The sequence below is a fragment of the Aquarana catesbeiana genome, linkage group LG07, assembly GCF_042186555.1.
Source record: "Aquarana catesbeiana isolate 2022-GZ linkage group LG07, ASM4218655v1, whole genome shotgun sequence".
Classification (NCBI taxonomy): domain Eukaryota; kingdom Metazoa; phylum Chordata; class Amphibia; order Anura; family Ranidae; genus Aquarana; species Aquarana catesbeiana.
Window position 1 is genome coordinate 57,591,707 of NC_133330.1, and position 25,275 is coordinate 57,616,981.

Sequence of the window (25,275 nt, forward strand, 5' to 3'; positions counted from 1 at the left end):
CTTATTTTGAATGTCTTCACATTTATGTAGTACAGATTTTCCCTTTAATATCGCTATAGTTCTTTTTTTGTAAAACCACATGCAATTATTTTTTATCCACTCCTTCAAATATTCAATAATCCTTTTACAAATATTCTTTTTTTTTGATATACAAAAAAAAAAAAGAAAAAAATAATTACTTGGCCTAACAACCCCATATGCTTAATTGTGGAATTTTTAGAAGAGGGTGTGCTGAGAGGGAATACAAAGACCACCAGTGGAAGTTACTACAGAGAAAGGATTCCTTCTTACAAGTGTTAGTGGAACACTTGGGGACTTTTCAAAAACCTCATTGATGTCTTACTACATTGAAATGCGCTTCTTTCAATCCACTAGAGGAAAAGAAGAAAAAAAAAAAAAAAGATTGCAAAGCTTTTTAACGCATTTTCTCCAAATCCCAGTAGTCAGCAGTTAATTCTTCACCGCTGAATCCCTGGAATAGCAGGGGACAGCTAATTGACCATTTTCTATTTAACACAAAACATAATAGAAGAACATCTGGAGATTAAAAGAAGGTCCTATTGAAAGCTCTGAATGCTCAAGGCTGGACTTCACAGCAATGAAAGCCTCACAATACAGCTTTTTTTCTTTTTTTTTTTTTTTTTTACACTTTGTAGGCAACAAAGATTTATGAACATTTTCATCACTGCAAATATGATAAATGCCCCCTGATTAAAGTTTACCAAGCCTGCTTTGAAAGCCGACCCTACCCTTCTGTGGAATTGGAAAAACAAAACAGAGCACAAAACCAGTCAACTTTTTTCAAAAGCACTTGCTCTCCATCCAGGCTTTTTAAGCCTTATTTTAGAAGTGGTCACACTCTGCTGGCTGTTGTGGTGAAACTGCAGAGAATGCAATTGTTCTGGTAGTCATGGTGGAACTGTAGACATTCAAAATATTATATTTATGAAGCTGCAGACCATCGCTGGACAACTCCAGGCTTCCATGAAGATGGGAAAACATCCTCAGGGAACTGGAATGCCCAGTGGATAGGCTCTCCTACGCAATGTCAGGAATCAGAACCCAGCTTACTGTGCACTCTACAAGATGGTCAACTTTCTGTTACACAATGAAGGGCAGCCAGGTTCTCCTCTCCCAGCAGTGCGCAATGGTTGTCAATATATTAAGTAGGTCTGATTGGGAGAGGTTTGGCAATAAAGGAAATCGCTATACCTGGCCACTGTTGTTTAAACTCTATACCACCAATGATGCCCAATGCAGTCTGGTATTTTGGTAGTGGTGGGGGTCTATATGGTTGCCATGGTTAAGCTGCCTATTTCTACCCTTTCAGCAGTCCCTAATCTTGACCTTAAAATTCCTATGCAAGATTCAATTTTCTGAGCTGAAACCTGAACAGTGCTTTACAAGTCCTATACCCACCATTCCCAAAACATAGCATGCTCTGACTGGCCCTCTAGTCAGCACGTTCTGCCTGTAACTAGAGGAAAACTTCTTCAAAAACTGATAAGATCACAATACATTAGCCTGAACCCATGCAGTCACACCTTTAAAAGAAATCTTTCCAATTTTTTTTTTCAAAATGTTATTAATTGGGGATTACCTGGAGGGGTTGGGGTGGATAAGGTTTAGTTGGGTGAAATCTATACATTTGAAGGTACTTCAAAAGTATAACTAAAGCCACAGCTTTGTAGTTTTGGATAGAGTTGGGTGGAATTAGAACCCCTATTTTATTGCTATGTTCTTACCATGTTTCTCTTGGTGACTAAAGGCACTAAAAACAGTGACTAAGTTATCTAATGGGGACAATTATTTAAGAAAGAAGTTTGCTCTCTTTTAGAAGATATTATCTAATTTTCAATTGTGACTTCTGGAAAGGAAGTTAAGTTATATCTCCCCAATAAATATTGGAAGGGCAGAAAGTAACAGCGCTTTTATCCTCTTCCAACTTTTCCAGAAAAAAAAAAAAATGTTTTGGCATGGATGCAATTAAAAGGTTTGTAGGTCAGTTCAGGGTGTCATAAATCACAAAAAAGTGAGAATCAAACAAGAGAAGACGAAAATCTAGTGAGACTTTCAGTTCTTCAGAACGTGGCGATTTGCCAGCATCAATCTCAGATCTACCAGCTATATCAACAATTTTATTGATGGAGCGCTGTGCCAAGTCACCTCAACTGTGTTTGTCAAGTCTTTTTTTTTTTTTCCACTTAAAGTAAACACAGGTGAGCAAATTCAAACTATAAAAAAAAAAAAAAAAATGAAAGGTGAGTGTATCGGCCTCCAAGAAAGTGCCGAACGGTGATGCCGCTGGATTAAATACTAGCATAATCAAGAATAACCTCTGTAACTAACTGAAAGTAAACAACCAAGTCTTAAAGCAAAGGCACTTCCTGGCGCAGATAAAGCAAAGCTCCAAAGGTTTAATGAAGCATGTAGATCTTTACAAAACATTTTTCACTAGATCCTGGGTGCGGATAGTGAGAAGCTTTTAGTTAGAAAGGCACACAATGAATAAAAGTTCTACTGAAGACCAGATTTGCATTTGTAAGAAGTAACCATACATTACAGTGACAGATGCGTTTTTTTTTTTTGCTTTTTTTAAATCTGCTTGAAGTTTTTCTTTGGAATCGAAATTCGGACCATGAGGACTGTCTACCGATATGATTAGTTTGCTGCCCTTTTCCCTAGGTTTTTTCTTTCTCTGTAGCTTTTTCATTCCTCTTAAAGTAGACCTTTCAACTATTTTACAAGTCATACATGAATACATTCTGGACACATACAATATACAGCAATAGTATCATTATTCAAAAAAAGCCCTCCTTTGATCATTAAAAGAAAATAGTCCTAAAGCCTAGCACACAATAGTAGCTTTTTTTTTCATTCAACCCAGCAGGGCTGAACGAAAAAAAAAACTGACAGCTCAGGAGGAGCCACTGTACTAACCATGTGATGTTAGTACAGTGATCTCCCCTGCTGTGCTATTGTGTTCTGACAGGGGGGTGGGCCCCCCGTCAGAACACTCCGGTCAGCACTCTGAGCCACTGCTTGAGCTCGCCGACCAGGAGGCGGTCGGCAGACCTTTTTTGGTCATGCCCCATCGACAGTAGCCGGCCGAGTGCCCGGTTTCTCTCCGACTGGGTGCTGTACACACAGGCCAAATGTCGGCCTGTTTCTTTTGAACCAGCCGATGCTGCCCGACATTCGGCTTATGTGTATTAGACTTTAAACTTCAGTCAAGTAACTTTGCCTAAGCCGAGATGATGCCATCATTCTATTGCAAGTAAGTCTCCACTACTCAATGGAGCCATAAGGTGGGAAGCTTTAGCAGGGGCTGATCTGTGTCAGAACTTTCTTAACATTGTCAATATCTGTACAAGCACCACATTTTACATAGTTGTTTCATTTCTGAGCCAGGATCTCAGTCCATAAAAATCCTGCCATCTTTATAAGAAAAGAAAATCTTCTGAAAACATTGTCCCAGGGCAACTGTGATCTATGTGCAATGTAATAAAAAACCCAAGTGTGGTAAATTTTTATTTTAAGTTTTGAAAAGTCTGTAGAACCTCTGGTGTTTATTGTCTGTGTTCATGTTGGTTAGATTTCCCATCACTTTCCACCACCAACGATAGCGGTCAGCGGGAAAGGAAGCGAGGTGAAATTGCCCCAGCAGGGAAACAGCAAAAAAAAAAAATATAAGAAGAATAACCCCTCTTAAATAACGCTATGCAAAATCCATACTAATACTGAAAAGTTATAATAGCATAATGAAAAAAGAAAAGACACTGTAATCACGAAAATCGAGAACACTTTTAATGAGCTCTAAAATATACCTAAAAACCAAAAATCCTAGAAAAAAATCAATATAGAGAAAAACAAATTAACCTTACTAAATCTACAATATGGTTGGAATGTGTATGGAAGGAAAGCTGTAGCTGAACAAACACTGGCAGGAAATCCAGGGATTTGAGTGACCAGAGGAGAAAAAACCCAACAGATGAGGACATGCACTTGCACATGGTAATGCTGCCTCTTTGATCTCCTGATATTATTATATATAAACCATGTATATAAGAAGGAATATTGTTGAGGACTCCTAGGATGTGGTATGGCCTGTTATGCTAGATATATTAACATAAGACGACTAATAAGCATACCACTTCTGAAAAAATAGTGCAGCAATTCAGAAGAATATGGCTGCTAATGTTTTTTTAATCCATATATACAAAGTGTATAGCCATATTTATAATTGATCCAAGTACAGGGCCAAAAGATTGTTGCAATTTAGTATGTACACCAGCCTTTCTCAACCTTTTGAACACAGAGGAACCCTTGAAATAACTTTCTGGTCTCAGGGAACCAGTGCTAAAAATTACTATAGCCACAACTCATGATACATTAGTGCAGGGGTCTCCAAACTTTCTAAACAAAGATCCAGTTCACGGTTCTTAAGACTTTAGGGGGGCTGGACTATAGCCAATGGAGGTAGAAAATGCCCCATCTTTGGCGTCAGTGAGAGGAATTGTGCTCCATCATTGGTGTCATTGGGTGGGAAGAATCATGCCTCATCATGGTGTCATTGGGAAGAATTGTGCACAATCATTGGTATCATTGGGAGGAACTGTGCCCCATCGTTGGTGTAATTGGGAGGAATTTTACCTCTTTGTTGGTGTCAGTGGGAATTATGCCCCATTGTTTGGTGCCAGAGGATGAAATATTGCCCCAAGGGCCAGATAAAAGCAAGCAAAGAGCCGCAGTCTGGAAACCACTTCATTAGTGTGATGGACAGTGGGAAGAATGCTCCTTACACTTGTGGTTATAGGGAGGAATTACCCCCTTACAGATCGCTAAAAAGATCAATGGTGTCAATGGGAACTTATCTGAGAGGCAGAAATTGCTCATTGCTCAAGGAACCCCTAACAACCTCTGGAGGAACCTTAGGGTTCCATGGAACCCTGGTTGAGAAACCCTGATGTAAACAATGTCTTTTGAAGAAGTGGATTATCTGCAGTAATTACCTGAATTGCTACATTCAATGTCAACTGCACACATAAGACTGAAATTATTTAATACTTAGGACCACAGCGTACGTGCGTAGTTTGAACGTGTGGTTTTCAAGGGCAAGGTTGCTTGGTATTTTACATATAATTAGGGAACCTGGGTAAGCTTTTTCTATATTGGATTTCTTCTAGAATGTTTGGTCTTTAGATCGATCTTAGATCTAATAACAATTTTGTATATTTTGACAATACTGTGGTAACCATTTATTTTTTCATTTTCAAGCAGCAAGAAATGTAACCCTTCCCAACTCCACCTAACCTTATCTTTTCCTTTTTCAACTCTATCTGTAACTTTTTTCCTTTAGAAAGCATACATAATAAAGACTCATTATGCTACTGCCTGAATAACTCTGAACACAAAAACATGGTTTGTATTATAAAATTGCTGGTTGGCATTATAAAATAATTGTCATAAAAAGAAACATTAAGCAATTATTTCAATGGTTTGATAGTAAATGACCACTTACAGAGAAAGACTGATGATCTGAGAAGCAACGGATCCTAAAGATGGGATGGATGTCAGCTCATTGTACCCCAGTTGCCTAAATATAAAAAAAATAAATACATAAAAACAAGGGCAAAATCTTTTTCAGTACCTTACATGCACACATGATTCTTAAATCAAAGTAATTCAAACTGGCAAAGAGAGATCAGTATGGCCTTCAATACAATACATTTAGTTAAACCAATTCTGTTGGCCATGTGCTAATTAATAAAAAAAAGCCACCCTATGTAGAAAAAAAAAGGAAAGCAATAAATTTACTTCTCCTGTTGTTTGCACCAAAAATGCAGCTCTGTTGAAGATACATGTCCCCTCAAAGTCTGCTGGGAAACTGACAGTTCTGTGAATCTCCTTTGACCCCTGCAGTGCACAGTGGTTCCTTCCCCTAAGCTCCACCTCTTCACAGGATGCAGTAGTGATATAGAGATCAATGGGAGGAACCAGTGAGGCTGCAGGGGACAAAGAAGACAGACACTCTTGGTTTCCAAGCAAATTACAGGGGACTATTTTCCTATAACAAATTTGTGCATGTTGGCACTGCTAGCAAGAGAGGTAAGTATTTATTTACTTTTAAGAAGGCCACTTTATTTTAATTTGAAGATCTGCAACAGGGTTGCTTTAAAAGTAAACTCCAGAGAAACAGATTTATGAAAATTAGAAAACTCCTCAGGCTTTGATAAGTAGTGGACTATGGCTCATCCTCCCTAAGACTTCGCTGCTGACGAAACGCGTAGGGAGTGTCTGACTACGCGTCCTAACACACCACTTGTGATTATTGTCGACGCTTGCCAACCATCAGCCTGAAGCTTAGATCCTGTTGGTATTGGAATGTTGTGTTGGAGCTCCAATAGTTTTTAATAAAGGCATCTCTTTTAAACTGACTTTACGATGGAAGTGTATGGTTTTGTTTTTTGGTGTCATAACACCATTGATTGCTGAGTGGTGATCATCTCTCCCCAGTGAAAGCTGAACCTGTGACTTACATTTCATGTGCTTCTGGCCAATATAACTTTTGGCCCAACTGTTCTAATAAGAGGCGCATGGTAACTACTACTATCCAGTGGTGGAGTTTACTTCTCTATTTGCACAGATTACATTTCCTGGAGCATCTTACATTGTGAATGTCTTATGATGGGACTCCTTTCATCTATGGTCTATATCCATTCATTTAATGTTTGATGCATTTCAGATATATGTATTTATATGCACTTTGTTGATGGTTTTACATCCCTTTTGCACTTTATTGATGAATAGTTGCTTGCTATTTCGACTTTGACGTTTCATAGTGATTGCACTTTTGCAGCTCATGATTGCTAAACTTTGATGAATTCATGCACTTCAGAAGCTAATAACATTGATCTCATTTTGTGGACAACAGGAAGGATAGAAAGGAGTTTCAAATCAATAATCAAAGCCTACATTGCAGGCTTTATACAAGAACAGAGGTACACTAGGCACATAGAGGATGCTATGAAGATCTGCTAAAGGCACTTTGGGAGTCTGCAAGATGATTTGAAAAAGGAAGCCATAGCGTCTCAGATATGTTGGTGGTTTTGATGTCTTCCATGTGCTAAATATGTTGTTTTTGTAATTAACTTAACGTGGTGGCCATTTTTGTTTCTTGGATTCCACAGTATCACAGTGTAACCTCTAAAAGGCATTTAGTTGCGGGATGGATTTTTTTTCAGCAACAAAATCCTGACATGGGTTCCAACCCCTTACCACCCAAAACGAAAAAAAAAGAAAGAAATGTAGCTTCAGATACACTTGTGTCGTTTAGCTGCAATTTGTCGATCTTTTTCTGGCTCACATATTTTACAAATAGGGATTCACACCTGCATGTAAGAGAACTCTACCTTCTCATAGTCAAACACTTTTGTTTTTAAGCTGACTGATAAATGATTATGCGTTGACCTTTGCCCTCCAGAACAACTTCCTCATGTTTCCAGACAAATCTGTCCTACACAAAGTGGGACCTTCTTTGTAATTAGAGGTCATAGCTGAGGCTTGTGTTACAGCAGTGTCTCTGGATGAAATATGGTGTCATTTTGGTTTACAAAAGCTGGGGCAGCCATGTCTGATAAACAGCTACACCATTGTGCTTCTCTATCAAGTAAATTGTATGGTTATACATGACTAAAATCAGAATATTAAAAAAAAACCAAACAATCAGCATGGATTTTTTTTATTGTGAATGGCACAGTTCTGAAATGGGCGTAACATGCGCCATAAGGATGGGAAGCAAGGTGCCTACAGGCATTGGTCACCCAATCCGTTTGGATGACAAAGCAGTACGATCCGGTCAAAGCAGACAATCCCTGCCTAATCCTTCTTTGAAGGGAGTTACTGATCAACCAAAATTCTTCCTGAACAGTTCTGTTTTTCCCAGAGAGGGGCTGGTGTTGTGAAATGTCTGTGCTTCCACACCCCTTACCATTGGTACAAGCAACAGAAGAATATTGTATCACAATGCTTCATTAAAAAGATAGCTTGGATCACAAATGTCTGTAGGTAGCTTTAGAGTCCAAGACATTGATGTTTTTTAAACCGGCTCCACACTTATCACCTACTTCATATAATTACTTTTGAAGAAGCAAACAACCTGATTTACCTGCAACTCATGTGGTGCACCATCCAAAGGCCTAACATTAAAAGGCCTTTATTTGTTAAAGTGTTTGTAAAGGCACAAGAGTTTTTACCTTCATGCATTCTATGCACAAAGGTAAAAAACCTTCTGTGTGCAGCCCCCCCCCCCAATACTTACCAGAGCCCCCTCTCGATCCAGCGACGTCCACCAGAGCCTTGTCTCCCCGGGGACTCACACTCCTGATTGGTTTTTGGCAGCACTGGGAGCCATTGAATAGACAAATAGAGCCGCGGGTCGGGAGCGCTCCTGCTTGGGTGCCACCGCAGCAAGCTGCTTGCTGTGGGGGCATCCGGCAGGAGGGAAGGGGCGGCGTGGAACCCCGAGAAGAGGAGGATCCGGGCTGCTCTGTGCCAATCCACTGCACAGAGCAGGTAAGTATAACAGGTTTGTTATTTAAAAAAAAAAAAACGAGCCTTTAATATCACTTTAGGTCTATCCTTTGATATTGTGATTTGAAGGGATTCCAAAAACACAAAAAACAACTCCAAGCTGGACCAACACGTAACTATGCAGAAATATGCATACCTAAACTTTACCTTTAAAGACCAACTCAAGGCAACTGAAAAACCATCCCTTGCAGCGGGGCTGTGCCCACACGGCAAGGGTTAACTGCTTGGGTTTGGTCTAGGGCAGTGTCCTCCAAACTTTCTACACAAAGGGCCAGTTTATTGTGCTTCAGACTTTAGGGGGGCCAGACCATGGCCAGTAGGAGGAAACAATGTCCCATGTTTGGTATTAGAGGAGGTATTAGTGTCCTATCACTGGTGTCGGTGGGAGGAATAGTGCCCCATTGGTGTTGTCAGTGCAGTAATTATTGCCCCATCATTTTTGTCAGTGGGAGGAATAGTGCCCCAAGGGCCAGACAAAGGCAAGTAAAGGGCCACATTCGGCCCCTCGGGCCGCAGTTTGAAGACCACTGGTCTAGGGGAACCTCCGCTTCTTCCCACTGCTAGACTGGTCCCTAAAGAGTCATTCCCTCTGCACTCCAGATGTCTAGGATCCTTATGTCCTCAAGACAGGGCCTCTAGGCCTGCAAGGAACATGTTGACGTCAAGGGACAGTCCAAAGCCGGAGCACTGCAAGGGATAATTTTAAATCTTCCAGAGTTGAACCTAAGGAAGATGGTGCAACCTTCCAGACATGCCTGCTTTGAATTCATTTGTTACTCTATATATATATATATATATATATATATATCCCAAGCTGGAAATTTAGGAAGTTGGAGATAGGGACCACGCTTTGCAGAAGGGGAAGTTTCCTATTGTTCCAAATGAACAGTGAACAATATAAGCTTCATCCAAAGCCTGTTCAGTGGGCAGGGTCATAAAATACTGATACCCTGCATCAAGAGCTGCAGGAAAACCTCTTGGGTTCATGCCCTACGTAGTAGTCCTAAAAACTGGTCCCCTTTCAGTTCCACTAATGCATATTAAAAAAAAAAGAGTTGCTTTGTATTTTTCACACACAAATCCCTTAATGGCAAAAAAAGACAAAATAAACAAATTGGTGAAGACTAGGCCTCTTGTTACCAGGAGGCCCATCTGAGGCTTTAATAGAAGGCTGTTTATCTTGCTGACAGGTCCACTTTACCAAAAAATATATAAGAAAACGCTCCTTGTGTTTGTCCGATAAGCTATTTTGCTAATTGGCTCAATTTTTTTTTTCAAATGGCTCCTTGGATGTCGGTTGTTCAGGCCTCGGCCACCCTCGTCGACTCCCTTCTCCCCAAGCTCCATATTGAAGCAATTACCTGCCTGCACCACACTCGGGATAGAAGGGGAAGCTCTTTGCTGAATGTGCAGCTTTATTTTATACTTTGAAAGAAAGCGATTTTTCCCAAGTTGCACATTTTGTGGCAAGAGCCAGGGATGAAAATAAAACGAGGGACCAAAGATAATAGCCAACGCCTACTAGGTAGTGTAGTGGTCCCAGATTTAATGAAGGAAAAACACAACTTGTGCCTTCACTGTAATTGAGGACACCACATGTTTTGCACCAAAGGATATTGAGATATAAATAATGGGGTTTAATTAAGGTATACAATAGCCGGAGCATATAACTAGTGTTTTTCCCGTTTATAGTCATTCACAAAATGTGAATCTTTCATCCTTGTCCAACTAGACTAATATACACTATACTGTCAAAAGTATTGGGACACCTGCCTTTACACGCACATGAACTTTAATGGCATCCCAGTCTTAGTCCGTAGGGTTCAATATTGAGTTGGCCCACCCTTTGCAGCTATAACCGCTTGGATTCTTTTGTGAAGGCTGTCTATAAGGTTTAGCAGTGTGTCTATGGGAATGTTTGACCATTCTTCCAGAAGCGCATTTGTGAGGTCAGGCACTGATGTTGGAGAGAAGGCCTGGCTTACAGTCTCCGCTCTAATTCATCCCAAAGGTGTTCTATCTGGTTGAGGTCAGGACTCTGTGCAGGTCAGTCAAGTTCCTCCACCCCAAACTCACTCATCCATGTCTTTGCTGAGCTTTAAAGTGGAACTATACTCTCTTAATCAACATCAACTATTTTTAATCCTTTTCTGCTAGCATTTGAAAATAGAAAGGAAGGTATATTATATTTACTTTTTTGTAAAAAAGAAAAATCAGTAGCTTCCTGGGCTGCTGGTCTAGGCCAAAATTATGTCATACTTCCCAGAAGTCTTCATGGACATTTTTTTTTCTTCCATCTGGAGGAGGGGCTCTTTCAGCTAAGCACAGCCTCCTGTCTGCATGCCTGAGCTACGGGCAGATGGATTCCAGGAAGTAAATGCTACAGGAATCCTCTGCCCTTACTCAAAATGGCCACAGCTAGAATGCTAGAGTGTCTTTCGAAGAGATTTCTCAACATACATACAGCATGGAGATATGAATGGATGAGGGAGTTTGCTTTGAATATTAAAAATGTATTAAGTAGTGTTTTTGGCTTGTGTTGCTCAGACGTTGATGGGTAGCGGCATTAGGTAGCTTCAGTAGCTTCCTGTTTTCTTGGCCTAGGCTGGGACGTCATACATCCCAGCTGTCTTCATGGACATTTTTTTTCTTACATCTGGAGGGGTTTCTCAGCTAAGCACACCCTCCCGCCTGCATGCTTGAGCTAAGGGCAGATGGATTCCAGGAAGTACATGCTACATGAATCATCTATGCTTATTTAAAGTGGAAGTTAACTTCCATCACTGACTTTTACCTATAGGTAAGCCTATAACAAGGCTTACCTATAGGTAGTGTAGATATCTCCTAAACGTGCACCCTTTAGGAGATATTTACTCTATAGTCAGCCAGTGACACCACTGGCAAATGCACTCTGAAGGAACGGCCCTGTGCCGTAAACCGCGGCTCCCGTGTGCATGAGCGGGGGTGACGTCATCATGTCTCCGGCCAGTCACAGAGCCGGAGCACACAAACCCAGAAGCAAGACAGGTGAAAATGGAAGCGGCCTCCAGCTCTGACATCTCGGCGTGGGAGGGCTTCGTTTAACATAGCACATTATGACTTTACCCTGCAGGGTAAAAAAAAAAAAAGTCCAGCAGTTTACAACCGCTTTAGGATGGCCATGGCTAGAAATGATAGAGGAGGAGGGCGCTTTTCAAAGTGATTTCTCTACAAAATAAAGCATGAGGATTCACGTTTTTTGCTTGGGTAACCATCTCCCCTGCCTGGATATGTGTTTCTACATCCATTTAGTACCATCTCTAACCATCTGAATTTAATATTCTATTTCATGAAATAGTATTGGTATGTACATTCTTTATAGCCATGATGTTTTCCATGCTCGGCATTGTCTTTTTTTCTGTAAGTCTAGACTTTATCTGTTTCTCTGTTTCAGAGCATCTCCGATTATTGTCTCCTCCAAACCCTGAAGAAGGGATTTATCTTGGATCTCCCGAAACGCGTCGGGTCACAGGAGAAGTGTTGTTCTGCTTATATACTACATATTCATACTGTATAATATTCGGTCATGTTTGTTTATGACAGGGTTTTTATATAAGGCCCCTTTCACACGGGACGGATCCGTGTTGATCCGCCCCGTGTTTATCCGCTGCTCAGCGGGGATCGCTCCGCTTTCCCCAGCTGAGCCGGCAGATGACAGGGCGGGACCCGCACACTGTGCAGGGACCGCCCTGTCAGATCTCCGCTCTCCCCTATGGGGGATCGGAGGAACACGGACCGTCTGTCCGTGTTCCTCCGATCCGCTCTGCAGACGGATAGAAAAATAGGATTTTCTTCCGTCCGCAGAATCGGACGAGAGCGGAGCCGGACGACATCGGGTGTCAGCGGATGTACTCGTCCTATCCCATAGGGATGCATGTATGTCCGTATTTCATCCGAAAACGGATGGATGAAGTACGGACATACGGTCCGCATGTGTGAAAGGGGCCTAATACATTTTTCTAATATTTGTGTTTTCTTAAAAAGTTTGCCTTTAAAGTCCCTTTTGTACCGGAGGGGGGGGGGGGGGGTACTTACCTTTATATATACTATATTGGGACGGTGGCGACAAAAATGGAGTTTTGTCTCCACCATGGTTCTTCCCAGAGAATCAAAATAAAGCATGGAGACATGGATGGATGGATATGTTTAATTTGAGTATTAAAAATAAGTTAAATAGTGTTGTTAAATTGTGATTCTCAGATGCAGTTAGGTTCCACTTTAGGGATCCGCTCACATTTCTTTGAAGGATAATTTGGAGGAAATGGAGGATGGTTGCACAGGGCCCCAGTGTTTTTACTTTCAGGAGGAAATTGTACAGATTCCATAATCTGGTCAATTCGATCACTTTTTCCCCGGAGTGTATGGGACTGTTGGACAAAGCCTCACATACATAAAATGATGGTGGCACCTTGATTCTCCCATTTTAAAGTGAACATTTCCAAAGTCAATAACAATAGCATTTACAGGTCATTACTGATTTGTCCCCGATCAATACTTTTAGTGAACAGTCCAACCTGAACAGATTCAAAACCCACAAAGAAAACATTTGGTCACATTGGGGGAGATTTACTAAACCTGGTAGCCAATCAGCTTCTAACTTCAGTTTGTTCAATTAAGCTTTGACAATAAAATCTGGAAGTTGATTGGTTTCTATGCAGAGCTGCACCAGATTTTGCGCACTCCAGTTTTAGTAAATCAACCCCCATTGCGTTCACCCGTGTTGTCAGGCGTAACAAAGAATCCGTCTCCTGTCTGTCACAGAGCAGTACATGTAAAGACATTTCAGCAAGCAGTACAGTGCCTGGTGTTATGACAGGTCCATCAGTAATTTTGTCATTAAATTGTCCTCATATGCTACCTTTTTTTCCTGACAGGGTAGAGTAAGCCGCGAGTGGTTTATGGATTCTGCAGCGCACATACATGCTGCTTTTATTGGGGCCCTCATAATGGCTTTTGGCTGCCCGGTCTTTTCTGGCTCACATAAACAGACTTGCTGGCCACGGATGGGAACACGAGGATACTCCGCATAAAATATTTATGGACCAGCTGCCAATTTGATGTCAAGTGAAAGCGGAGACTGTTAAAACATGGACTAGACTTTTACAATCTTGTATTAAGTAAAGCCTAATCTCCAGATTATAAGCAAGCTCTTGAATGCAGACTTTAGCATCATTTATTAAAGAGAAACTATAGCCACTGAGTTTTTTTTTTTTATTGTCTATATGTGAATGTGATCAGCCAAAAATAAGTATTATCATTGTGTATTAAGGTTTTAAACATTTTATTACTGTGCATAGTTTATAAATATACTGTATATTAGGGGTGCAACGGATCAAAAAACTCACGGTTCGGAACGTTCCTCGGATCAGGAGTCATGGTTCGGAGCATTTTCGGATCAACAAAAAAAAATCTCCCCCACTGTAATAGCCACAATCTCCCTATTGGCAGAGTATTGGCAGAGTATTGCAGGGTATTGGCAGGGTATTGGCGGGTATATTGGCAGGGTATTGGGTATATTGGCAGAGTATTGGCGGGTATATTGGCAGAGTATTGGCAGAGTATTGGCAGGGTATGGCAGACTATTGGCAGGGTATGGCAGACTATTGGCAGGGTATGGCAGAGTATTGGCAGGGTATGGAAGAGTATTGGCAGGGCATTGCAGAGTATTGGCAGGGCATTGCAGAGTATTGGCAGGGCATTGCAGCAGGGCATTGCAGAGTATTGGCAGGGCATTGCAGAGTATTGGCACTGCTGCCATCCGATCTCTCCCCTCCACTTTACAGATCAATACACAGAGGGGAGAGATCACGTGCTAAACGGCCTCTGGGTGTACCAAGATGGCTGCCGCTCCGGAGCTAGGCCAAAGCCATGGCCTTTCCTATGGCCGAGGCCACAGAGCGCTCCGCGGATCACAGGTGTCCCGTACGGATCAACGGATCGATGACAATCCGTTGCACCCCTACTGTATATGGTCATGGGGCAGCCATATTTTTGTTCATTATATAGGCAGGCTCTGCTTCCTCCTTAGTTGTACTGAAAAGTAACTGCTAACTCCTCAGGTCTGACCAAAAGTTCGTAAGTTTAGAGTTGTAAAAGGTAACCTGTAAATCTACCCTGTTTCCCCGAAAATAAGACCTAGCGTGATTGTCGGTGATGGCTGCAATATAAGCCCTACCCCCCAAATAAGCCCTACCCTGTTTCCCCGAAAATAAGACCTACAAGGACTTTAACTAGGGCTTATTTGGGGGGTATGGCTTATATTGCAGCCATCACCGACAATCACGCTAGGTCTTATTTTCGGGGAAACAGGGTATTTTAAACTTTAAAAGTATATGCCAACATTTTTCTTTCCTTTTTTTAGTTTTGGATAGTATGTAGAAGGGTTAGAACCTCTATCTGTTCTTTATTGCAGTCAGTCTTCCTGCTAACAATGGTCACCAGGAACCCTCACTATCTGTCCTGGGGACCACTGGCAGAAGTAAGTGGAAATCTAACATTCTTAAAGCGGAGGTTCACACAAAAATTGAACCTCCGCTTTTCGGAACCCTCCCCCCTTCTCCGGTGTCACATTTGGCACATTTCAGGGGGGAGGGGGGTGCAGATACCTAAGACAGGTATTTGCACCCACTTCCAGGCACAGACTCCCGCGGGAGTCTATGCCTCTTCCCGTCCCCCAGTGCTGTCTGCTGGGACACACAGGGGTCCCAGAGACAGCAGGGACCATTCAGATTGCGCAGAGCGACTTGCGCATGCGCAGTAGGGAAACCAGGAAGTGAAGCTGCAAGGCTTCATTTCCTGATCTCCTTACCGAAGATGGCGGCGGCAGCATCCGAGGACCGAGGGATGGTTCAGCCTCGGGTGCCGACATTGCGGGCGCCTTGGACATGTAAGTGTCCTTTTTTTAAAATCAGCAGCTGCAGTATTTGTAGCTGCTGACTTTAAAAAAAAAATTTCGCAGGACTTCCACTTTAAAGCGTAACTCCACTTTTGTTGAGGAAAAAACATTCCCCCCTGGGTGATCTATGTACACTGCAAGGATTATAACAACCTTTGTTGCAGATTCCTACCTTTTATTATTCTGAAGAAATCCCTGTGTGTTTGTCTGTGCCTCTGTGCTCAGTAGGTCTAATGGGAGTGGTTTCATAATTATCAGTCAGCTGTGCAGCTGCAGAGCACTGAAAGCTGCTGGGCCTGCGTCCCTTAAGACGTGTTCCTATTGGAAATATCTCATCAAAAATGACATTTTTGTTGCAGGGGATGCCTGAAATCTGACTTGTACCTTAGTGCAGACTTCTGGGAAAATTGGTGAGCCAATTGCACAAGCAGGAAATTATGTTTCTGGGGAGTAGTCAGTACATATTATGTGTACAGAACACCTCCATGTAGCCATATTGCTTTGCATTTATAGAAATTTACAGCGGCCGCAGATTGAAAAGGAAAGGTCATTTTTTAATAACATTCAATTACAATATGACTTGTATCGCAATTGTACACACTATTTTATTTCCAGGAGTTACCCTTTAAGTTGCCACGAGAATGGGAGGTGGGAGGAAGTCTTTGGAGAGATTTACTCTGGTTTCCTGCCGTGTCTCTGGGACAAGAAGCGGAGAGATTTCCCTGACAGGACACAAAAAAAAAAACCCTGACGGGTCTTAAAGCAGAACTAAATCAGCTCAATGAACATTATCTAGTTTTAATCCCCATGCTGCTAACATTTGTAAATAGATAGGCAGGTATGTTATATCTACTTGTATTAACTTTTTTTTTACATTTCTTCAGTTACTCCCTGATTTTTGGCCTAGGCCAAAATTACATCATACATCCTATAAGTCTTCATGGGAGGAAGGGCTTTCACAGCTAAGCACACCCTCCTGCCTGCATGCCTGAGCTAAAGGCAGATGGATTCCAGGAAGTAAGTGCTACATGAACAGTCTGCCCTTATGACTACAGATAGAAAAGATTGTGTGTGTGTGTGTGTGTGTGTGTGGTAATTTCTCAGCAACATAAAGCATTAAGAGATGCATGGGTATCTTAATTAGGTAGCTAAAAGTAGTTGTAAAGCCTCAAGGTGTTTCACCCTAATGCATTCTATGCATTAAGGTGAAAAACCTTCTGTGCTGCAGACCCCGCCTTTTTCTTACCCGAGCCAGATCCGATCCAGCGATGTGCATGAGAACAGCTGATCCAGCCACTTTCTCTCTCCTCATTGGACAGTTTGATTGCAGCAGGACCCATTGACTCCCACTGCTGTCAATCAAATCCAGTGACACAGGAGCAGGGGGTGGGGCCGCGTCCCGCTGTCTGTGTCAATGAAAGTAGCAGCAGGACTCGTGAGCGAGCCTGCGTGGATGCCTCCATGGAAATCGGCTTTCTGTGGGGGCCCCCGATAAAGAGGAGGAGCCTAGAGCTTTGGTGGGGGACCCCCGAAGCACAGAGCAGGTAAGTATAGGCATGTTTGTTATTTTTATTTAAAAAAAGGTGGTTTACAAACACTTTAAGTAGCTTCCTGTTTTCTGGCCTAGACTGGGAAGTCATACATCCCAGTTGTCTTCATAGACATTTTTTTCTTTCATCTGGAGGAAGGGCTTCCTCAGCTAAGCGCACCCTCCCATCTGCATGCCTGAGCTAAGGGCAGATGGATTCCAGGAAGTAAATGCTACCTGAATCATCTACCCTTACTTGAGATGGCCACTGCTAGAAATGCTGGGGGGGTCTACTGAAAGTGATTTCTCAACAAAATAAAACAAAATAAAGCATGGAGACATGGATGGATGGGTGATTTTGTTTTGAAAATTAGAAATGAATGAAATAGCGCTCTGAATGCTGGGGCCTCGCCTCGCTCTCTCCTTGCGACATCATCACTGGTTGCTAGATGCCAAGTGGCAGGCGATCCTAGCAATCAGTGCGGCGGCCGCAGTAGAGGCCAGCGGAAGTTCGGCCTGCTGCCCTGTACGAGCACCACGAGACCTGGGGCTTTTTGGGGGGGTCAGCCCGCTTCCCATGTCACACCTGCAGTTCTCCCAGGGCACACAGTTTGAGAAACACTGCTTTAATCCATTGGTTACCAATTGTAAATGGAGCCTCAGAGCCGTCAATGACAGCATGGTCTTATAGCTTGGTGCATGCACATCTGTGTGCCTCTAGCTATAATAAGGATTAAAGATTAATGTTCCCTCTGTACGTGGCATTAAATTGGGAAACCGTAATCTACAGACTGTAAATAAAAGAGGTTAAAAAAAAAAAAAAGAATAAAGTAGTAGCTTTTCCTTGAAAAGAAAAGCATGCAGTAATATTGAGTGAAGGGAACATAATCCTGCTATCCAATATTCTGCATATGTACTAAAATTCACAGGGCACATTGGTGTAATATATGACTGTCACTAGAGAAAGTGACAAACAGGAACATACAGTCTGGGTCTTATGGCAAGGAGCTGGAGGCTTTTCTGCTACTTCCATCAGAAAACCAGGGACACTTCATTCATAGGATTTAATGCCAATCTGATTTAGGATAAACTTCAACATCATGGAATAAACATGGCTATACAGGGAAAAATAAGGATTGTGTTTAAGTCATTTGGAACTCGTCTACAAACCCTGTTTTCCTAATTTACGTGTTCTCAAATTGCAAAAGTATTCGGCCATGACAGCTTAGCCTCAGCGGGACACCTACACAAACCTCATAGCGTCATGACAAATACATGCAGATACATGTACAGGCTCATTCTTTAAATGGTCAGACAACTAAAATGTGATAGTATAGATAGAGCCAGCTTATGGCTTCTTACATATTTCAATAAAGCCATAATTCCCAGCTTTCCCGCCCCCTAGGAGTTTTCCCGCTTACCTTTGTGTGTTTCAGTGGCATAGTTTGCCAATTCTGTCCTGAGTAAACCCCGCCCCCATCATTTAGTAAATCAATGCAAGAGACTCAGCGATGGAGGCGTTTGCATCGCTTTACTAAATGAAAGGGAGGTGCTAAAACAAAGTTAAAGGAGAAGTACATGAAGCTCCTACGGCACACAAAAAATTATTTAAAGCCCAGTTTCGGGCCAAATTGGAAGTGTTCCCACGCCTGCAGTGATGTGGGCTCCCAAACAAATACCTTGTCATTTTGCAGGCCAGGAAATAGAAGGCTTGCAACCTGGCGCATCATGTGACCACAATTTGTTGTGACCATGGGTGTCAGGAAAGAAACTCATTCAATTCCCCATCAACATAGTCAGTATTGATGGGGGATCCCTTCTGCAGAGCCATTGTGTTCTCCAGGCGGGGGGAGCCATCCCTGATGGGAGAACACAGTGATTATTGCAATAGCCGCTAGCAATAATCGCATGTAAAATCTGACAAACTGGTTGTACCCAAGTTAATCGATATATCAACTTGGGTGCATTTACCCTGCCCATACATGGTTCAAATCTTAGCTCGTCCCTGCTGAACAGGCCAAGATTCGAACTGTCTATGGCTGGCTTAAGGCTATGTCTGGCTAGGGTCAATGTAGGCATTGCTAAGGCTATGCAGTCTGGCTAAGACCAAGGTGGGAATAATGCTATGCTGTCTGGCTAAGACCAAGGTAGGAATGGCTAAGGCTAAGCTGTCTTGCTAAGGCCAATGTAGGCATTGCTAAGGCTATGCTGTCTGGCTAAGATCAAGGTAGGCATGGTTAAGGCTATGCTGTCTGGCTAAGATCAAGGTAGGCATGGTTAAGGCTATGCTGTCTGGCTAAGGCCAACGTAGGCATGGTTAAGGTTATGCTGTCTGGCTAAGACCAAGGAAGGAATGACTAAGACTATCTGTCTGGCTAAGACCAAGGTAGGCATGGTTAAGGCTTTCTGTCTGGCTAAGACCAAGGTAGGCATGGTTAAGGCTATCTGTCTGGCTAAGACCAAGGTAGGCATGGTTAAGGCTATGCTGTCTGGCTAAGGCCAACGTAGACATGGTTAAGGCTATGCTGTCTGGCTAAGACCAAGGAAGGAATGACTAAGGCTATCTGTCTGGCTAAAACCAAGGTAGGCATGGCTAAGGCTATGCTATCTGGTAGAGGTGTCTGAATTACAAGGCCAGCTGAAAAACTTGACACAGCCTTGGGCAGGTTTAACAGTTTGTATATATGCATTGTAGCCATGTATGTGGTCATCTGCCTGGAGTTCAACTTTAAGAGAGCAAACGCTTTCCCTCCCTGCAATCACTGAAACCGTTCATCGTCTAATTGATACAGAAACAGCAGCAGTTCTAAAGATCTGTATACAATACACACACAAATGCACATTTAAAAAAAGGCAATGCGCTGATGTAACTGAACCAAGAGGAGCCGGCGTCCAGGGACTAGGTGTCGCGTTTCAAAATCGCAGCTGAAGTCCCAGAAATCACCTTTAAAAAGCGCCACAAAAGCTTCAGAAAAATACTCACACTTCCCGTAGCCCCAGCAGCTCCACAAAGGCGGCCGGATCGATCTCCTTCAGCTTGTTGTGGCTCAGGTTTCTGTTAAAATGACAAAAAAAAGAGAGAAGGCAATCGAATCAGCACATGGCGGTACTGAAGTCAGCAAAAAGCAGCCCAACAATTATTCTGGATCGCGGGAGGGGGGGGGGGGGGGGGAGAAAACGATCCGCTGTTAGACAAGAGCACTTTAGGAAATAGCAAAAGCTTTTTTTCAGGCTCGGCAAAACAAGCCAATTACAAAGGCATTATGAGGATACATGAAATGCTCTGTATGTTACGTACCCGGGTAATTAAATCAGCAAATTAAACTGCATTAGCCCGTGTTTTGTTTTCATTTATTTTCTTTCATTTGAAGGGCCAAACAAATCAATCTTGCTGCGATTTAGCCGGCGACAGGCTCGTTTGTCTCGTTTTGGAGAAGCTGGAAGTATAACTGCCATTAATGAGTCATATGTTCTAAAATTTGGGCAATAGACACCTTTTCGAAGGTGGAAAGAACAGGAATATATTTGGGACCTAAATGAACTTGCCTTCACAGCGGAGGTTTGGACCTGATAAGCATTCATACATGTAATTTGATTGGTCAGTTGAGAAAGATGTACTAAAGTTCACATCCAATCAAATGGATTGTTTAACAAAAACATTTATTGCACTACTGGTAGTATTAGTATAATACCCCCCCCCACAACATTCAGGGAAACATGCATGAGGTCACATGAAAGCTGTATAAGTCAATGTAGTCTCCACTGGTCAACTGATATCAGAGTGCACCAACATCCAGAGTATAAATAATATAAATCACACAAGACCAAATGGAACTTTTTAGGCACACCTATATAAATCTTAATTTCAATATTATTTAATTAAAGATTCTTTCTAAAACATATAGGTGACATACAGTGATCATAGATCAAAAGAACTTCCCTGTCCTCCTGAAGGATAAAGGAACACCTCTTATAATCTCCTGAAGAAGCAGACCCCTAGTTTATGAAACGCGTTGAGATGTTACAGTCTTCCCATCCATGAATTTTGCATTGATGCTTTGGAATAATGTTATCTATACTAGATACTGTCTGGAAAAACAGATACACTTTCCATATATATTGTGTGGGACAGACAGGGAAGTTCTCTAGATGGGAAGATACTTGTGAATCGGCTTTAACAATATCAGCCTTTTTAGACGTCTTAAAATGGATCTTGGATAAAACAATATTACATTTTGTTGTTTGTTAAAATTCATGTTGAGGCCTGTGTGTATCTAAAAAGGCCCATTTGGTCTTCTTTCATTTTTCTTAAAATCAAATAAAAATGTTTGCTATATAGGATACAGATCTAGGAACGCCAGTGAACAGTACTCATTTGTCAATTTAGTGCATCTCCAACAAAAATGATTCTTTTTCGTTTCAGATACTGTATGAAAACATCTGGAACCCCTGTCAGGTTTTTATTGTCATCTGTGTCTCTTTTTATTTATCTTGGCAGCCACTGGGGCAAAAAGTGTTGGAAAATCAAAAAGTTTACAGTTGTCTTGGGAACAGAAGGTGAGGGGAACATTTTACATTGGGGACACTTTTTCAAGTGAGAACTTAAAGCGGTTGTATACCCGCACAAATTTTTTATTTTTTTTTAAACCTGTAAGTCAAAAGGCATAATGAGCTAGTATGCACTGCATACTAGCTCATTATGAAATATTTACCTTAGAATGAGGCGTCGGCAGCTGTTCCCAGTCCACGCCGAGGGAGCTGACATTTCCCCTCGGCGTGTCTTCCGGGTTCGCAGCTCCGGCGCTGTGAGTTGTCGAGCTGCGTTGCCATTGCTCCCACGCATGCGGCAGACGTCTTTCCGGCAAAGTCGGGCAGCGTCTGCCGGACCTTCAGCCTTCACAGCGCATGACATCAGCGGCTGCATTCAAAGTGAATATCTCCTAAACCGTACAGGGTTTGGACACACTGGGGTAGATTTACTAAAACAGGAGAGTGCAAAATCTGGTAGAGCTGTGCATAGCAGCCAATCAGATTCTAACTTCAGCTTGTTCAATTAAGTTTTGACGACAAAAAAAAAAAAAACTGGAAGTGGATTGGTTTTTATGAAGAGCTGCACCAGATTTTGCAATCAGCTTCCAGTTTTTTTTTTTTTTGTTGTCAAAACTTAATTGAACAAGCTGAAGTTAGAAGCTGATTGAACTCTCCAGCTTTAGTAAATCAACCCCATTGTGTCCACCGTGTCACCTCTCCGGAGCACCTGACCTCTGTTTTACCTGCGTGGCTTGTACAGCACTATCTAATCAGTTTACAAACTGGCAACACAATAGATGTCCTTTTCAATTACTGCCTTGTACATCTGATGCACTTATTATATTATAATCCCATGCACTGAAACTCAGTTTGTAACGATCTGTGCAGAGTCACGGTTTTTGTAACACAAATAGCCCCGGTGGACAATGGGCACAGCAGAACTTTTCCTTTGTCTTGCGAATCCCTCCAAAGAATGGAGAGACTTACAAGCCTTTCGTCATCAATTGCTCAGCTGTCCTCCTGAATGAAAGGAGGATGGAAGCAGCAATGGCAGGGCATTCAAATCCTGAGCCTCATATGATAACATGTAGAACAAAAATGTAATTTGCTCGGCGGAGATTACATTACTGGTTAACCACATAACGAGGTTTGGGTTGTACGTGTCACTACTGATTTGAATCGTAGTGAGGAAGTCTTAATGGATAAATTAAATATCCTTATGACAGATGGAATCATGTATAATGGAGCTTGACAAATGCTGGCATATGTAGGTAATGGTCTCTATCTTAAACTCTGATGACTCTTAAGGTGGACGTGAAGCATTTAAAGAGAAGGAGGTTTCCACTATCAAATGAGCTTTAGGAACTCCAGTCCAATTAACAAACCACTGATAATAGAACCAAAGTGGAACTCTGGTCAAAACCAATTCTTATTTTGGATTGGGTGGGTAAGGTTTAGAGGTATGCAGCCACCACATCTAAGGACTGGTATAATCCAATATATAAAATTTTTGGTTTTGGGTTTAGATACACTTTAAACTCCCTATATTGAAGCTAAATGGTACTTTATGGTTTTAACAAAGCTGCTTTAAGCTTGTTGGACACATTGCTTGTGTGAGCAAAGAAAAAGAAATGCCAGATAGTCATAACTCTACTAGGGCAAATTTGGTCCAATTGGAAGAAGATTCCATATCTATGGAACACTTGGGCAAAATAGGTCAAGCCAATTTGGGGAAAATAGTAAATGAAATTTAAGCCTCGTACACATGATGAGAATATCAGACGAATGATTGTCTGGTTATTTTTTGTGCATGCTAGTCTGCTATAGAAAATGATGAGAATGAGATTACTCAATTTACGAAAATTCTCGTATGACAGAATACAACTTTGGAAGTGATATAATGTGTTCTATTTTATTATTTTGTTTCCGAGCATGCTGGTCTTCCTCTTCCAATTTTTTTCCGACATACTGTACTGAGTAAATGTAAATTGTATGACCTGGTAAGGGGAACATTTTTGTGTTTGTCCTTTCGGATAATATTGGATGAACGATCATGATCATCTCTCGAAAGCTCTGTACTAATGATCAGATTATCGTATGACCAACTCGAAAGCTGTATTTTACATCTAATTTTCTGATCGTGTGTACTAAGCTTTAGAAAGTCTTTGTCATTAGTAATACCCCTCAATCCCCCCCAGTATTCCGCTGCTAAGAGGTGTCTGCAAGTCACTTCCTTCTCCCTTGAAAACCACAAATGCTCAGGTGGCTCAAATATTGATGTCCAGGCTAAATACTGTTGATGGTTGGAACCTGAACATCAGTTTATGGTCAGCTAAAGTCTGTCACTTAAGCCCCTTTCACACGGGCACCCTTCGTCCGTCTCAGCAGGAGTTTCATAGACTAATCCCCTGGGTCGGATCAGAAGGGAAATATGTGACATCCATGTCTGTTCCATTTTTTGCTCCATCTTGTGATGGCAGAAAAACAGACCCATGAAATCCCAATGGGAAGTCGGATGTAAATGTTTGTGCTTCCCCCTAAATCCACCCACATCCTTTCAGGATCTGGACTCAAACTTATTGTGTTTGGTCCAATGAACCTGAATGGACCCATATGTAACCAGATGTAAAAGGAAGCATCTTTGCGTACATCCACCCACCCATAGGGATACATTCCAGTCCATTTACGATCCATAAAAATCACGAGGCAAAAATGGAAGGAACGCCTATGCGAAAGAGGCCTTAGAGATCATTCTGGCATAAATATGTTTTCCTTTTCTGTAGCCTAACCCCCCCCAATTTGTTTCAGCTGCAATCTTTGGCCAAATGATGCCTTTTTTTATGGTTGCCCTTAGAGATACTACTCTGCTCCGCCGTGTGAGGTTCCCAGACAACTGAAACAGATAACACCTCTTATCCGGACTACAGAACACCAAGCCAAAAACCACAGAAAATTATTAGAAGCAAACAGATTGTATCTAGTAATAACTGCAGGGAAAACCACATAAAATTCCCAGAAACAGAAGTTAACATTTAAAACCATATTTGTGAATGATTCCATACTAACACAATTTATTTTTAAACTGCCTGCAGTCCTCAATAAATCCACATAATCCTAAGTAGCTCCTCTTTTGGAGTAGCACTTAGTACTCCTTCAAAAAGAAATGTTGAAAATGCCCTCTAACAACTCTATAAGCCACTGCAAATCTCCAGTTCTGCTTATTACTAAATATTATACTTATTTTTTGTATAAATCATTTTTATGTAATAATGAGGCCAAATCAGGGAACCAGCCTTGTAGTCTACTTGGTGGATTACTTGGATCACTACCAAGAATAAAAAACTTCAATAATTAACAAGGGATTTTTTTGTTGTTGAAGCCTAACTCAAGCCTAACTCAAGGCAGATACAGAATCTCACAAAAGTGAGTACACCCCTCACATTTTTGTGAATATTTTATTACATCTTTTCATGTGACAACACTGAAGAAATGACACTTTTCTACAATGTAAAGTAGTGAGTGTACAGCTTGTATAACAGTGTAAATTTGCTTTCCCCTGTAACTCAACACACAGTCATTAATGTCTAAACCGCGGAACAAAAGTGAGTACACCCCTAAGTGAAAAGGTCCAAACTGGGCCCAATTAGCCGTTTTTCCTCCCCTGTGTCATGGGTATCGTTAGTGTTAAAAG

General features: G+C 41.7%; 1 protein-coding gene across 1 annotated transcript in view; it reads right to left on the minus strand.

Annotated features, from left to right (window-relative positions):
• Positions 1 to 25,275, minus strand: part of LRIG1 (leucine rich repeats and immunoglobulin like domains 1) — a 128,605-nt gene that overhangs the window by 54,475 nt on the left and 48,855 nt on the right. The window contains exons 2-3 of the mRNA XM_073592197.1: positions 20,038 to 20,109; positions 5,522 to 5,596 (exon numbers count right to left, since the gene is read on the minus strand). Of these exons, the coding sequence (XP_073448298.1) occupies positions 5,522 to 5,596; positions 20,038 to 20,109 (147 nt within the window). The remainder of the gene's footprint in view (positions 1 to 5,521; positions 5,597 to 20,037; positions 20,110 to 25,275) is intronic.